The sequence below is a fragment of the Megalobrama amblycephala genome, linkage group LG6 (genome assembly GCF_018812025.1).
Source record: "Megalobrama amblycephala isolate DHTTF-2021 linkage group LG6, ASM1881202v1, whole genome shotgun sequence".
NCBI classification, from domain to species: Eukaryota; Metazoa; Chordata; class Actinopteri; order Cypriniformes; family Xenocyprididae; genus Megalobrama; species Megalobrama amblycephala.
The window spans coordinates 10,624,331-10,640,734 of record NC_063049.1 but is presented as its reverse complement, the minus strand read 5'-3'; the positions used below and the strand labels follow the sequence as shown (position 1 = coordinate 10,640,734).

The following is a 16,404-nucleotide window of genomic DNA, read 5'->3' as shown; positions in this document are numbered from 1 at the left end:
GCTCCATCTGTGACTATTGGATCTTCACCACCAGGACTGCCAGGATTTAACAATTTCTTGGCTTGAACTCTGGTAAGACTAGCATCAGCTGCCACTTCTGAGGCAGACTTTATGGGCCAATCTTCGACTGGACTAGACAGAAAATTGGGACCTTTCTGCCACACAGAATTCTCACCCAGCAGTTCAGGAGAGCACACTCTCATGACTAGATCAGCGACGTTGACCTCGCCTGGTATCCACCACCAGTCACTTACAGCTCCAGCCTTCTGAATCTCCCCGATTCGGTTCGCAAAGAATGTCTGGAATCCGTAGCTCTCTCTGTGGATGGCTCCAAGCACCGTCTGACTGTCAATGAAATGATACCACTTCTCCACATCCATGCTTCAACACGTATCCCTTCAGACGTGTGGCAAAGACAGCTCCACATACCTCAGCCTTGACTGTGTCACCTTTCTAATTGAAAGGAGTTAACTTGGCCTTTGACTCTACCAGCCAAGTGACCACACCATCTGACGTCTCCCATCGCAAGTACAGCACTACGCCATAGGACTTACATCTTTGACCAGACCGGATCCAAGGCTTGAGGTAGAGGCCTCCTGCTCTCAGTATCTTTTCCACTCCCTCTTGAATCTTGTTTAGACAGTGTGGGTCATTATGGGACGTAAGGAGATCATCGACGTAGGAGTCTTCCTCGATCACCCTTCTTTCCTCCTTCATATCAGAGAACTGGGGTAACTTTGCAGTCTCTCGTATGGCAACCTGCGCAATACACCCCGCAGGTTTGTCCCCTATGTTCACCCTCATGACAGCGTAATCCTCAATCTCATCCTCCGGTGAGTCTCTCCATAGAAATCGATGCACATGGACTTCTTGTTCCTCCAGCCAGATCGAATTATACATCTTGGTGATGTCTCCGAAGGCCGCATGCTCTCCCTCCCGGAATCTGAGGAGCACCGCTCTGATGGGATTTAAGACATCTGTGCCTTTGAGCAGAATGCTATTCATGCTAACCCCTCCGAACTCCTGGCTGCTATTCCAGACGAGTCGTACTGGCATAGTCACTGAATGAGGGTTTGGGCCGATTAGGTGACTCACCCACCACACAGCACCTTTCCAGCTGTCCATACAGCAGCTCCCCTCTCTGCCATCTCGAGGACTTGGCTCATGTAAGCCTCTTTCCACAGAGGGTCTCTCGTGAGCCACTTCTCCTCAGGAACGTTGCTTCCACAGTCTTTCGATTGTTAGGAAGAGAGACTGGGTTTTCCTTCCAGGGGTACTTAGCATCCCAGTGGGGCTGGTCGCTGTGAGCGTCTCTCTCTCTGAAGGTTAGACCTGCCTTTATTATCTCCAGCGCATTCTCATCAGCCAGGGACATCTTCTTTCCTCCCGGCGAGCACTTTCCACAGCGACATCCTCCACAGATAGGGTCACAGGCAGCACCGATGCTGTCCCACTTTAGCCACTCAAGGACCTCTTTATTGCACGCTGCTGTCGTTCAAACTTCTACTCCTGGCCTTCCCACGAAGTGTTCTTCAACTTTGACGGTTACCGTTCTCATTGAATGAGCAAAGTGCATCTTCGACCGATATGCAGCCACCTCCACTTCTTCGAAGAGGTCTGGATGCACACCACTCACAATCTTGCCCAGAGGACCATCCCACAACACCAGATCGCCGACCCTTTGGAGTCTTTGCGGAGCTAATCGGCCTTCACGAGCGCTGATTAATAGATCGATCTTCTTTGGGCGGGCCAGTTCTCCCGGCTCCACTTCAGGGAAAAACTGCTCTAGCCGCTCCGATTTTACCACTCGATCCACTTGCGATGTCTTCCATCCCATAGCAAATCATCTTGTGGAGTTTCAGGGTTCCTCTGGAGGTCCACACTTTTATTTTCACAAGATACCTTTAATAATAATAAATAAAATAAACTTTGCTGCCGTACCATGGGTGCAGCAGGCGCAATGATATTACGCAGTGTCTCTCACAAATGTGACCAGTCACGGAAAGTAGGGACACAAGTCGGTTCTGGGGCATTTTGAGTTATTCACAGATTCTGAAAGTATAGTCTCCAAGCTTTCCAACGATGTGTAACACATGGAAATCTGATAATATTTGAAGAAGTTGTGGCCATTTGAAGGTAGGCACTAAAAAATGCTCAAAGGGCAGAAAATGACCTCTAATTTTGCAGTTCTCGCCTGTTCTCACCTGCTGGGAGTGACAAAAGGGCTCATTTACATCTCATTTAGATAAGCCATACCCCCTGTAAAGCTGCATGGTTGCATAGCAACGACAGACGCAACGGGAAAAATCGGACCGCATACTATTAATAATAAAGGATAATGTGCATTGTAAATGTCAGTAATTTATATTTTTTGTCATTAGGACTTTTTTAACAGGATTCTGTGATAACCGTATAGTCCTGGATTTAGACCTCAGTTAGTGGTTAGACCTGGTTTGAGTCAAAGGATTAAAAAAATCCTGTACATTAAACTCTTCAATAAATACTTTTACTTTTGACTTATAACGCACATTTTACAGCTACGGATACTTTATACTTTTACTTACGTAGGAATTTAATCTGATACATTTACTATTACATTAGTAAATCCTTTTTAAGAATATTAAGTAATAACTGGCTAAAATTATTAGCGTCACATTCAATTCAAGAATAGTAAGGTTTACATGAGCTAAGTCATTCACACCAGTCAATTCAAGCAGTTGAAGCATTAAACAAATTAATAGCAGATGCTAACATTACCATCTAAAAGCCCATTATAGTAATGGGGGTTTTTGGCAAGTGATACGATGCTAACGATTACAATTAAAACGAAACTCCTGAGCTAGCTAATAGCAAAAGACACATGAGATAACGTGTAGCCTACGTGTTCTTAGAATGAACACAAAACGACAAACTTTGATGTTTATGGAAACTCACCCCATAAGAAACAGAAAAGATCTCGTTGCCTCCAATGAAATAAGCTGTTCGGGCACACTTTCTCTTTGTCGGGGTCTTCTTTGTGGATGTAACCATCTCCGAAGTTTGCACTACTATGCGTCTGTTTGCCTCTAAATGTCCAATAATTCGCATGTCCTGCCACTCTTTTTTTCTGCAGCTAAAGAATCCAGCCGTATGTTGTACTTCAAAACATTTTCGGTGTAACGGCCACGGTTCAGCTCGTCTGCGATATTCTTTGCGGCGTCCATCTTCATTAAATTTTGATATCAGCTAGAGCCGGCCAGAGCGCTGCATAAATAAGTAGCCACGCTTCCCTTGGAGGGAAGCGGCAATAACAAAAGAAACAAAAGCCGGCGTATCCGATTCCAGTATGGAAATACAACTGTGAGATAGAATCCCAGAAAAACAAGCCGATTTCAACCTCAAAATGTACGCTTTTAAATAAACCAATACTGCTACCTAAAACACGGAGATGCTTCTTCGTGATCTCAACTAACAGATTCTGCAAAAAAAACGAAAATCACCAATTTTGAAAAAAAAAAATGCTTCTTTCTCAGTTTGCTCAATAGTTGTGCTGCCGACTTGTGTCCCTGGTTTCCGTGACGGGTCACAAATGTCTCCATGGTTGCAAGGCACACTCCTTGTGCAAGCAGGGGGTCACAGCCGCTGCTTAATATCATTGTGCCTGCTGCAAACATGGTACAGCAGCAAAGTTCCTTGATTTTTATGCTGGAATGAGAGTATAGTTCCTAGCCATATCGGACTAGAAAATCGCAACTTTTAATTTTCCATCGATCTTAGTACATGATGTAACTACAGAAGAGTTAAGTTTTAAATAGGAAAAAATATTGAAACTCTTTGGTCATTTTTGAGCAAGATGCTAACGGTCTAATCAGATTCAATGAACTATGCTAAGCTATGCTAAAAGTGGTACTGCCAGACCCGGAGATAGGCTGAATGGATTCGAAAACGGTAAACTGTTTAACTGTTTAGTTGTAAAATGAGCCTATTTTTTAAAAAAAAGTGGAGTGTTCCTTTAAAGGGACTTTGGTTTTTAGCTGGTATGGGACCATGACTGCGCATTATGAGAAAAGACATTCAGCTTCAGTTACAGAATTGCAAGCAAACATTTGCTGCATTTAGACTTTCAAAGATTAAACAGGTCATGAACACGTCAAAGGGAACTAGGCATTGCGACACAACTCTAATGTACCAGTTTATGTTTAATCAGCCTCAAACAGTTGTGCCACATCATGTAAAAAAAAATGTGCCCAGTGCATAAACGTTGAATACGTTTATTGTATAAGAAAGATGCTCATATTCGCTCTAGACAAGAGTGTTTAGCCTATTATATTGCTTACTTGTGACACATAGCAAAACAGCTACAAAATTTCTAATATGCTGGACATGTTATTGAAAATAGCCCATGTTTACCTGTTGAGATATGCCTTCACAAGCACCTGTAACAGCTGTGTTTGTGATGTTTGAGTTGGGGGAGGCGCAATGCACAAAAAGGTGCATTTGCAAAGTTATTTGAAGATATACTTTATTTTTGTAATTCTACTAGCTGCCACTAGTGTCACAAAAACTACATAGGCTACTTTACCTTTAACATTAGTTATTTTCCTTAGTGTGGATGGCCCTTTGTGCTGAAAGAGTGAACTTAATATTTTACACACATGTACACATTCACACACACAATAGGGTAAGACTGCTGTGAAAGACATGATGAGAAACTATCAAGGGGATAATGAGAAAGAGAGAGAACAGATGTTTGTGATGAAACACTTCTCCATGCTCTCTGACCATCTCACCCAATAACACTAAACTCACCCAGGGAGCAATTTGGTAAGGTCCATTCCTCAACACCTGGCCATAAACATGTCATTGCTTCTGTTCAGCACGGCTCATCTCTCACAGCAACCAGATGCGGGTCAACACTCGTTTCAACCTACCCATTTAGCCTACTTTTACAATGTGAAAACTGTGCTGTAGAAAATCAAAGCGGTAAAGAAAGTAAGATAAGCACTAAAATCTTCAGTTCATCCTTGTAACTTTCTCAGAAGTCCATCTACTTCAAAAAATAAAAAATAAATAAAAATCTTTAATTTAAAAATAGCATGCATATCACTCACACATTTTCCTATCAGAGATTTCGCCTCTAGTACTCCAAGTGTATGATAGATAGTTGTGTAATTCTGGCATTTACATAGCTCAACCATCTGCTGAATATTTGAGTTGCAGGGGCCTGTAGGTTGGCTGAAGGAAGCTGGTATTGTGCCTGCTTAGAGTCAGCTAACAACAGGCCTCTTGGCACACACACACTCCACATACAACACACTGCCAGAAGAGTGCATGGTTACAGGAAGAACTAGAATCAAAATGACGAGCAGAGACGTTTGCTGAGTAATCACAATGGGTTCTTCTCATTTTGGTCTTGATCAAAAAGAAGATACACTGTATGTATGTTTAAATTTTTAAAGACTGCATTTGATTTCTTCAGGTGTTAAAGATATGATTATAAAACAATTGTGAAAAGAAAGCATGATTTGCTAGAGAAAATCTTAAGGGGTGAAATTACAAGTATGCTTGATGATTTAAAAAAAAAAATTGACTTATTTTATTTGTACAACTTGGTTTTCTGGCATGTGTAATGACTGCGAGCAAATTAGTATTTATTAATTACAATAAGTGTTGATATCATAATCAATAAATGCAAAAAATGCACAGATTACATAATGACAGGGAAATAATAAATGAAGAGAGAAATGGAACAAAAGTAAGAGAACTTATAGTTTCATGTGGCTCTAAATAAAGGTTTGCTGGATATAGTAAAAAATAGTTCAATATGAGAATTTGTTTAATGTTGCTCTACAAGGAGCTAAAGTAGCTAAAAATATTTGTTTTATCAAAAAACTTAATGTTGAAATGTCCTCTGATACATAAAAAATAAGGTGTACACTGTCTCTGTCTGAGTCTGAGTCAGTTACGAACCTCTAAAAATATTTGATTTAAGTTGTAATATTGTGTGGCAGTCGCCAGGGGGCAGTAAATCCTCGATTTTGCAGTAAATCTTCAATTTTCACCCCATAACCGGTCTTTCTGTTTGTCATTTTGTTCGAAATCTCAGAAACAAACACTAGTATCACTATATAATCAAAGTAACAAAATGCTATATTCAGATGTAGGTAGAAAATATATAAATTATTGATTTATTTTATTGATTGCACAACCAAAAATGGCTTCAGTTCTGTCAAACTGTCAAGGCTGATTAATGTAACAACAAGGTAGAACAAGGGTACGAAATAAAAACCAAAAAAATTATTTTTTTGTAGAGTATCATTGCACACGAAATGTACACACACACACACACACACACACACACACACACACACACACACACACACACACACACACACACGTTGGGTTTTCATGTTTTATGTGGATTTAGACAACGATTTTTATACTGTCCAAACTGTATATTCTATCACCTAACCTTAACCCTAACTTTCTGCAATTTTACATTTTCAAACAACATCACTTGGTATGATTTATTATTTTTAACTATTGTTCTCATGGGGATCAAAAATGTCCCTACAAGGACAAGGATTTTGGATATTGCCATCTATGCTGGGGGCATTTTGCGCAAATATGGTGTATGAACTACACACACGCAAAAAAACTAAATAACAACAAAAAAACAACAACAACAAAAGAAAGAAAGAAAGAAAGAAAGAAAGAAAGAAAGAAAGAAAGAAAGAAAGCTTTAATTTATGAATATGGATGCACACGTGCTTTCTATTTATTATGAAAATATATGTTCCAGCATTAGGATTCTTCAATAGCCCAAAGACTGAGTGATGGGGGCGTGATATCTCACAGAGGGAGGGCCCAAACACACACACACACACACACACACACACACACACACACACACACACACACACACACACTTATGCTCTATTGTTAGAAAAACAGCCACTCCACACAAACAGTCTCTGGCACTCCGGGAGGCCATCTAAATGAGCGTGCTTATGTTTCTAAAACAACTCATTAGCTTTTTAAAGAAAATATTTATAAGAAAGGAAAAGAGTGACCAACAAGCACACTGACATTAAGCAGAATTCATGACATCATCAGGCTTTCACTGTCAGTATCGCGCTCCATCCCATCTGACACACACACACACACACACACACACACAGGCAGCCCGCCGCTTTGTGTTGAGCTGGTTCGACTCATTTGCGCGAAACGGTTCTTTCGAACAGTTCATTTCAATGAGGCGGTTCCTAAATGATTCATCGGTTCTTTTACGTCACACCCGTACCCGAGCATACCCTGAAATTTTAAAAAGCTTCAAACATTTCAATATGCAACGTATTTACTGTTAAGTAACATTAATTCGTATAGCCCATGTAGGCTATTGTATTGTCATGTGTTCTAGTTCACTTTGCTGCCCCGCACTATCGAGATTAATGATTAATGTTTTATATGCTATCTTTTCAAGTTTAGACAAATACTGATTCTCTTAGTGTTTACTTTTGCAGAAATACTAGTCTATTGCACATCTTTTGGATGTCTCTCATGTTTCTAATAAAATATTATGCATTCAATCAATCTCTTTGTCATGTGCCACACTGTATCATCATACTAAGCTGTAGACGTGTTTTCTGCACAGTACCTAACTTACTTTCCGCCCCACTCATTAAATCATTCGAAAACCCAATCACTGAGGACTGTGTTCACCGGCTCTTGACTCATTTCGAATCGGACAAGACCGAAACTACTCTCGAGAACCGCTCCTGTCAGACCAATTCGCGAACGAATCGATCAGTCCCATTGGTGAACCGGTTCCAAAGAACCGACTCGTAAGAAGCGAAAAGAGCGATCTGAGGAGGAGAGGCGCATCTGGAGACAATAGAAGGCAATGCAGAGCTGCGCTTTGTCGCTCTGAACGAGGGCTGTGCAGTCAAAACACAGAAATATAGAGATGATGGAGCGCTAAATCTGGATATATTTCTCGTTATTTTGAGCTGTGAGATCTAAGAGGAAAGATGAATCCCGCTGAAGCGGCGGAGGACGGACCCACTGATTCAGACACGGATGCATTCTTCAAAACAGGTACGATGAGAGGAGAGATGGAGAGACAGTGTTCTCTATAGATAGGCCAGCGTTTGGCTTATTATTACAATTATTAGCGCATTTATTGTGCCATTTTCCATCCTTTATTCATGGCGTTTACTATATGTCTGTTACCATCATAATTTTTTTGGCTACTTTTTAATTTCACAATCGCTCATTTTAATGTCTTTGTACAGCAAATTTCAGTTTGCTTTTAATGTATTTAATTTCGTTACTTATTTTCCTCATTTATTTAATTTTATTCCATTTTTTTAGGCTAGCGCTGCTTTTGTAATGTAGGTTTTGTTTAAGCACACTAAATTGAAAGAGATAGACGTTATAATAAACTCAATAGCTAAGATTAAAACCATAATATCCTGATTTATCCCATTAGCCTTCATCTTGTTCTTTAAGGATGCTTAAGGTCCAGGTTTGTGTGATGGGTGATGCTGAGCATTAGTACCATTATCCTGCTTTGACTGACAGCTACACTGAGCTTTAGTCTGTAAGCCAGCCCATCCCATATCCCCTGAACAGCACCATATAACTGCTGGAAAACTTCCGATGCCTCATTTCTCAGGATTTTGGTTATTTATTCTTATGCTGTAGTGCACAAAATGGCTGGTTTGTTGTCATAAGTCTGTTAAGTGTCAAATCACTGTCATTTTCATGTACTTACTGGGCTTCATGCTGGGCTCATGGGGCATTGATTGAGAAGAAGCTAATTTCAAACAGTCCACTCTTAATATGCATCATCTGTGTAAAAGCGCTTGTGAGTGTCGGATATGCCAAGCAGTTTAATGTATATTGAACCCCAGTTTGAGGGAGGCTTTGATTGCTGAAATGCTTAAAAATCAACCTCTTCTATAAGCTCTTGGTCTTAAAATTTGGAAGTTGAGGCTGTGAAGTTGATTTTGCATCTGATGATTTTAAAATTATTGCCACATATACATTTGTAATATATGCATCCATGCTATTTATGTTCGTATTGTCTTTGCAAAGTGGATATCAATATTTATAATGTGTAAGTCGAGTTGAGTGCAGTTGTCATGTAAACAATGATGTCACAACAACCCTTGACGTTTAAAAGGGGACACTGGGTCAGCATAGTGGCAAGACCTTGAATCATGTACGGCACTTTTGGATTTTTAGAGGGGAAATGGCTGGAAGAAATGCTAATGTTTAGGTAAGTGGTCCAGGCTGTGAGACCCCTGCTGAGGAGTGATGCATAAACCCTGCTGCTTTACACAGTGGGCTATAGGTCAGGATTCGGGTACACTATGCTCACTCTCTCATACACACACACAAACAAACAGCAAACACATGTAGCTATACATGGCATAACACAAAACACAAACTAGTTCTTCCACTTGTTAGTTCAACCATGCAGCCGTGCTGCCTTTCTTTCTGTCTTATCAATGTGAGTGAGGTTCAAGGTGAGGTTTTTTGGAGGAAGTGTGTGTGTAATATCTCAGTTTTTGAACTGAAGGTCATATCTGCAAGGACGGTCTGATAATTAACAAAGTAAACCCACAAACAACTGAAGAAAAATCCTGAAATATAGACAGACAGAACTAGATTGTAGCAACAAAGGCTCATTGGAAAAATGTGCATCTACATACATTTTTGCAAAACTCAAAACACGTGCCAATACATACAATTCACTGCAGTTTCCAGCTGAAATGAACACTTGAGGCAGTAAAACAGCAACAACTTTTTTTTCCTTTTCACACAAAATTATGATTACATGGGCAAATTATCGATTAATAAAGACTTATTTCAAGACGCTATGTAAAATCATTTTGTAGAAATGTCAAAACAGGCACATTTTTCTAATGATCCTGGGTTGAGATTTTAAAGATTTTCCTTCATTCTTATCGGCTGTGGAATGATGTTGGTGGTTGCTAGGGTGTTGCTATGTGGTTGAAGGGTTGTTCTAGGTGGCCACATTGAAATCCCTGTGATATTCCACCCAGATTTCATGGGAAAACAAAACTATTTTATGAGTTGGTGATTTCATACAATTGTACCTTTAGGGGTATGGCTTGTCACTGGGTCAGTGCTCTTAAAAGGACATCTTTGTACATTTTTTACCCCTAAAAGGTGCATATTATTATACCTAAAAGGATTAGTTCTCTTATAAATGAAAATTTATAAGAGATAGTTCTACAACAGATACAATTACTATGTTTGTATAACCATATTGGCATACCATACTGACGTACTGACAGCATCTAAATTATTTACATATCAACAAATTTAAAGGATTAGTTCACTTTCAAATGAAAATAAGGCCTACCCCAAGCTTTACTTACCCTCAAGCCATCCTAGGTGTATATGACTTTCTTGTTTCTGATGAACACAATCGGAGTTATATTAATAAATATCCTGACGCATCCGAGGTTTATACTGGCAGTGAGCGATACCAACGAGTATGAAGCTGAAGAAACTGCATCCATACACATCCATCCATCATAAACGTGTACTCCACATGGCTCCGAAGGGTTAATAAAGGCCTTCTGAAGTGAAGCGATGCGTTTGTGTAAAAAAAAATTCCATATGTAACAAGTTATTAAGTAAAATATCTAGCTTCCGCCAGACCACCTTCCATATTCAAGTTACGGAAAAAATGGAACTAGTGTCGCGTCAGTTAATCTTTTTTCCGTAAGTTGAATTGGGAAGGCATAGGATGTAGCATAAGCTTTTTGAACTACGAGAGGCATTGAGCTTTCTTACTAAATTGAAGCTAGATATTTTACTTCATAACTTGTTAACTATGGACATTTTTTTTTACACAAACACATTGCTTCGCTTCAGAAGGACTTTATTAACCCCCCGGAGCCGTGTGAAATATATTTATGATGGATGGATGTGGATGGAGACACTTTCTTCAGCTCATACTCGTTGGTATCGCTCACTGCCATTATAAAGCTTGGATTCATCAGGATATTTACTAATATAACTCTGATTGTGTTCATCAGAACAAAGAAAGTCATGTACACATAGGCTGGCTTGAGGGTGAGTAAAGCTTGAGGGTAATTTTTATTTGAAAGTGAACTAATCCTTTAAGGTACTACTATGAACCTTTTAGGGGTTGATAAGGTACAAAGTTGTCCTTTTAAGGGTACTGCCCCATTACCCTTAAAGTGAGAGTGTATGAATCCATCATATGAAAACATGATTTTTAGAAAAAAATAAAATAAAAAATAAGCAGACCAAGCACAAAAGTCCACCTCTAAACATAACCGTCACTGGGGCATAAGCAGATCACATGAAAATGTAGCATTAATACAAATTTGCCACCAATTCACCAAATTGTAAAATAGTTACAGTTTGCCATGAGATTGTGTTAATATTTTGGTCCCTCCGTCAATGTATGCATGTCGATGCATTTAGTAAGTCCAATCGCAAACCTCTTCATCAAGCTGCATGACTTATCAGTGCAGAATGAGTTCCATGCGTATAAGCAATACGAGGCTTTCTTCTCACCTAGAACTTCAGAGCAAATAAAGAACAAAGCAGGCTATTTTTAGACATGATCATAAAGACATTGTTGAGTTGTGCAGAGTATTGGTTTTGAGATCTCCAGTGCCAATGATTTGCAGATGTTTGGAGGTCTGGTGTGGTATCAAAGAGCAGAGGGTTTTTTACTGTGGTTTTACCCAGTGAAAGGGAGGACATCTGCCTCCAGAACATAGCCATCGGCCATCATCAATGGATAGACAGATACATCCTGGCAGCCCGTGCCCCTAGGGCCAACAAAATGTCAGGAGGATATAATGGAGGAAGAGAGAAACAGAGTGAATAGGACCATAAATCTTCTTTCTTCTGCCATATCCAGTTGTAGTGGGTGTTTGTCCTTCTAGAAAAGACGTTACTTGGCTGAGTGAACAGTAATCCATTCACAAGCACCACACTCAGCGATCTGAAGAGGTTTTTATACCCTTGGCTACATGGCTCACTCGCTGCATGTGTATTCAGTGTTTACGGTTAGATTAACCTTCATACTACACAGTGCTATGGACTGCACTTGTGAAAAAGAAGAACATTTTAATATATTTTTTCAAAAGAGTACTTAAAACGGAAATAAATTACTTTAAAGGAATATACTGAAGTTCGAACTGAATTGAATGTTTTTAGCAATATGGCGGGTGTATGATGTATATTATGATGATATGATGAACTATATGCTTTTCTCCACTGAAGTGTTTGTATGGATACTGATTGTTAGAAGGCAGCTGTCCGACTCTGGTTTTTTGTGTAACATTAGCAACACATTATTAGCTGTTTGATAACATAGTCAAGCGAAAGGCTAATCATATTAATTACCGTTATGTGTCCGATGTTGTAAAGAGCGATACCATTGTGCAGTAAGTTGACCGAGTGGATCTCTGAGCTGGTGTGAGCGAGTAGAGGCGGGGATAATTTGCATATTCATTGATCCGCGTATATTAAATGAGGCACGGGTGTAGAGTTACATTCAAGCTGTTTTGAGGCATGAAGAATTTTTTGTTTTTTTTCACAGGAAAAAATATATGTCATTTTGGTGATTAAAGGTGAGTTTGATCTGATAAAATTATTGACTACAGGGGGACTTTAACTACACTTAAGTGGCTTTTTATTTCATTACTATTATATTATCTGCAAGTACAATTTTTGTTTAAACACATTTAAGACTTTAAGTAGGCTACATACAAGTGCACATTCAATACAATTTAGCTCGCTTATTTTTTCACGAGTATGGCTCTTCATTGTATTAGATCACTGATTTCTCTCTGACCCCATGGGCACATAAGAACATGAGCTCAGAGTACATTGATTTGGCTGCTGTTCTTAGTATAAAGAGGTTAGTTTTTGAGAAATGAAAGAACAACCTCTTTCCTCACTCTAATAATTGTGTTGATTGTCATATTTGGACCCCTCCTTTGTTATCCTTCCTGTTATAAGCTGTTACTTCCTTCTGAAGTCCTCTTTAGCACTGCTTATTAAACAGTATATGTAACTGGCTCACAACACCAGATTAGGCAAAGTTGTCTTTATATGGATCAATGAAATGCAACCATTGTGTTTTTGTGAAGCATCTGGGTTTTGTTGTCCTCTCTAAGGTGGTTGTTAATTTATTACTCAATCAGTCATCTGATCAATACATTGGGTGGAGGTTGGCCAGGCTTTAAGAGCCATGAGGAAGATTATTTGCAAATCCGATCTGGAAGCGTCTGCTTTTGACAGGGCTTATTTAAGGCTTTGTTTAGTAGGCAGAAAAAATCAGATTTCTTGGCATATACAACTCAAATCAGCTTAGTTGTTTGTTGTCTGAATTGAAACTGAAAGAAAAATCATACAAAACCTATCCAAACCACATTTGCATGTGGTTTGAAATCCGATTAACATTGAATTTCTGGATTTTTGGAATAAACAGTTAGTCCAGATATAATTTCAAGTAAATGACTGTAACGTCATACACGAGTGCAGTATTGTCTAGCTGTCTCAGTTCACTCATGTACAGTCATTACACTGTGTAATGGACTGTGATTAAGTGCATATGAGTGTATGCATATGTTTAAGTACAGATGCTTACTGTATGTTGTCTCATGTGCCTCTGAGGTTTTGCATCACAACAAGATATCATGCTCTCTTACATTGTTCTGATGCTTTTGTCATTACTATGGCAACTGATGCAGATATTGACTAAACTGTCTGAACAAATGATCCGATTCATCATTGCAGACAGTGACCCCTGCAAAAACTTGGAGTTAATTCATGGTGAATGTCTGGCAGAAGTTTGCTGCTGTTTGCCAGTATGGCGAATTTGCTGAAAACCTCGGATAACAATGAACACTTTTCCATTACTGGCAAATATTTTTGACAACCAACAGTTGTTAAACATTTTACTGAAGTGAAGTAAAATGATTGGAAAACCACAACAAAAACATTGTAAATGCATGTCACATTTTTCACTCACGCACAATAAAATTTCGGAAATTTGGATTTGAAGACAAATTGGATATATGCATAGTGTGAACAAAGTTCAAGAGCTTTGTTATGAGGCAAAGCTAATGAGAATTAAAGACACCAGGCAATTTGAGAGAGAGAGAGAGTGTGTGTTTGTGTGTTCTTTTATATATGGTTTATGAGGACACAAATGTGTATAACGACATGGGTATTACAACGTAAACACTTCCCATGTCCTCGTAAACCAAATGGCTTAAAATACATACTAAACAGTGTTTTTGTTTGTTTGTTGGTTTGTTTGTTTTAAATAAAAAAAAATGCCAATAGTTTTCTATGGTTTAGTGGTAGGGCTAATGTAAGGGGATATAATATATACAGTTTGTACAGCATAAACTCCTTATGTCCATGGAATGTCCCCATAAAACATGAAAACCCAACATGCCTCTCTCACAGACACACACAATGTAGACTCTCCGGTTTACACTGATTTATCATGTCACACTGTAATTGATACAGTGTGTGATATACAGGTCATATGAGTCCTAATACTCTAATATCTTTTTTCTCCTAAAGTATATACTTTCATCCAGGGCAATAAGCATCATAAACAGTTGATGAATTGCAGGGATGGTACAGTATCTCCTGAGCAACATAGTATTAAATGTGTTTTTGATGTCTCTTGCCATATGATTTGTTCCTGAAGTATTCATGAATCAGCCTTGGTCCTCTAACGTGATGCTGTACTCATGGTGCAGTCCTGGTTTGGGTTTTGGCAGATCGGGATCTGTTTCCACTCAGTGTAGTCAGAAGAGAGAAGTGGAAATTGGCTTTGGCAAGTAAAGAAAGCATGCTCGCCAGTTGGCCGGTCACTTTTATAATGCTGCTATTGACATAATGATCTGTTGCCAAAAATATACAAGGGCAACATATCAACATAATTCCTTTGTTATATGAAAAATACTGTATACATTGCAATGATAAAGTTTTGGTTATCTTAAGTATCTTATGCTCACCAAGGCTGCATTTATTTGACTAAAAATACAGTACAAAAACAGTAGTATTGTGAAATATTATTACAATTTAAAATAAATGTTAACAATTGTTCAATTTTGAATTTTCATTAGCCATTACGCCAGGCATTATCACTGTAGAAATTTGCATGATGTTTCATCTATTCATGATTCTTTCATGAATAGAAGGTTAAAAAAACAGCATCTATTCTAAATAGATTTTTTTTACAACAATATAAAAGACTTTAATGTAATTTTGACAAATGTAATGTGTTTGTTTCCATTACAGAAGTAAATTACTTCAAAAGAATATACACCTTTGTTCAAAGTGAATGTAATGTTTTCCGACATTTTATGGGCATGTTAACTGCAATTGAAGGAAAATGTATTATAGTAAAAATTTTTATTCAATTTAGAGTGCTTTTTTGACCCACTTAAGTAGGACTTAAGTAGCTCCTTTGTTTGTGAGAATGTATATGATCGTATACAGTTTTACAACATAAACGCTGCTCAGATTGCATAATTTCTTGAAGAATGATGATGGAGAGCAGATTGTTCAGAAGAAATATGATGCAAACAATGGACAATATATCAGTATTTCATGGATTTAATGCTTTTGTGGACAAAAAGTGCTGTTGGGTGTTTTTCAGTGAATGCTCATGGACATTTTACCCAAATGCGATGGATTAGATTCATATCACGATTGCTATTTTATTACAAAGGTATGAAGTCCCATTTTGATTTTGCATCTACATCATAAAACAGACACCGTAGATTGACAGTAAACCCTTATAACTTTCATATGATGTATAATTTATCTTTATTAATATTTTAGATAGTGTCTAAGATAGATAGATAGCTCCTTAGCCTGAGCTATCTTGATCATGTCAAGCTAGTCGGGCATGCTTTCAGCAACCAGACACCTCAGCTCCACCCACGTCCGCCTCTTTACCCATTTCTGGATATCTGAAAGTGACACCTAGTGACGTGTAAAGAGATGGCAATGGCTGGCTCCGCCCACTTTGGGCTTTAAAAATGATCTTTAGAAACCTACGGGTGATGCCACGTCTATGGGTATAACAGACAAAGGCTGCGTCTGAAATCTTTTAACTAAAATCTTTTGACTAAAATCCCATTTAGTTTTAGTCATATTTTAGTCATTGGAAATTGTTTTAGTTATCTGATATTCCCCAAACTGGTTATGTTTACCCAGCTGTACTTTGCTCCCAAAAGCAGACCCAAAATTTCCCAAATTTTTGACCGGTCAAGTGCAAAAAATCAGCAACCGCTTGGCATTTCATTAATTGTGAAGCAGTCTGAAGTGCAGCTGCTCGAGCCTGTAGAGGGCGCAACAGCGCCGCGTTTC

General features: G+C 38.7%; 2 protein-coding genes across 6 annotated transcripts in view; one reads left to right on the top strand and one right to left on the bottom strand.

The window, feature by feature from the left end:
- The window catches only part of LOC125269879, a 37,473-nt gene extending 32,323 nt beyond the window's left edge, over nt 1-5,150 (bottom strand). Inside the window, exons 1-2 of the mRNA XM_048192923.1 lie at nt 5,091-5,150; nt 4,789-4,944 (exon numbers count right to left, since the gene is read on the bottom strand). The gene's annotated coding sequence lies outside the window, so the exon portion shown is untranslated. The remainder of the gene's footprint in view (nt 1-4,788; nt 4,945-5,090) is intronic.
- Nucleotides 1-16,404, top strand: part of kalrna (kalirin RhoGEF kinase a) — a 320,600-nt gene that overhangs the window by 20,597 nt on the left and 283,599 nt on the right. The window contains exon 2 of one of the 5 annotated variants that reach the window (XM_048192910.1): nt 7,989-8,076. In XM_048192910.1, coding sequence (XP_048048867.1) covers nt 8,010-8,076 — 67 coding nt within the window. In that variant the 5' untranslated portion in view covers nt 7,989-8,009. Of the gene's footprint in view, nt 1-7,774; nt 8,077-16,404 lie in introns of those variants that run through there. The other 4 variants (XM_048192911.1, XM_048192909.1, XM_048192913.1 and 1 more) reach the window with 4 other exon arrangements.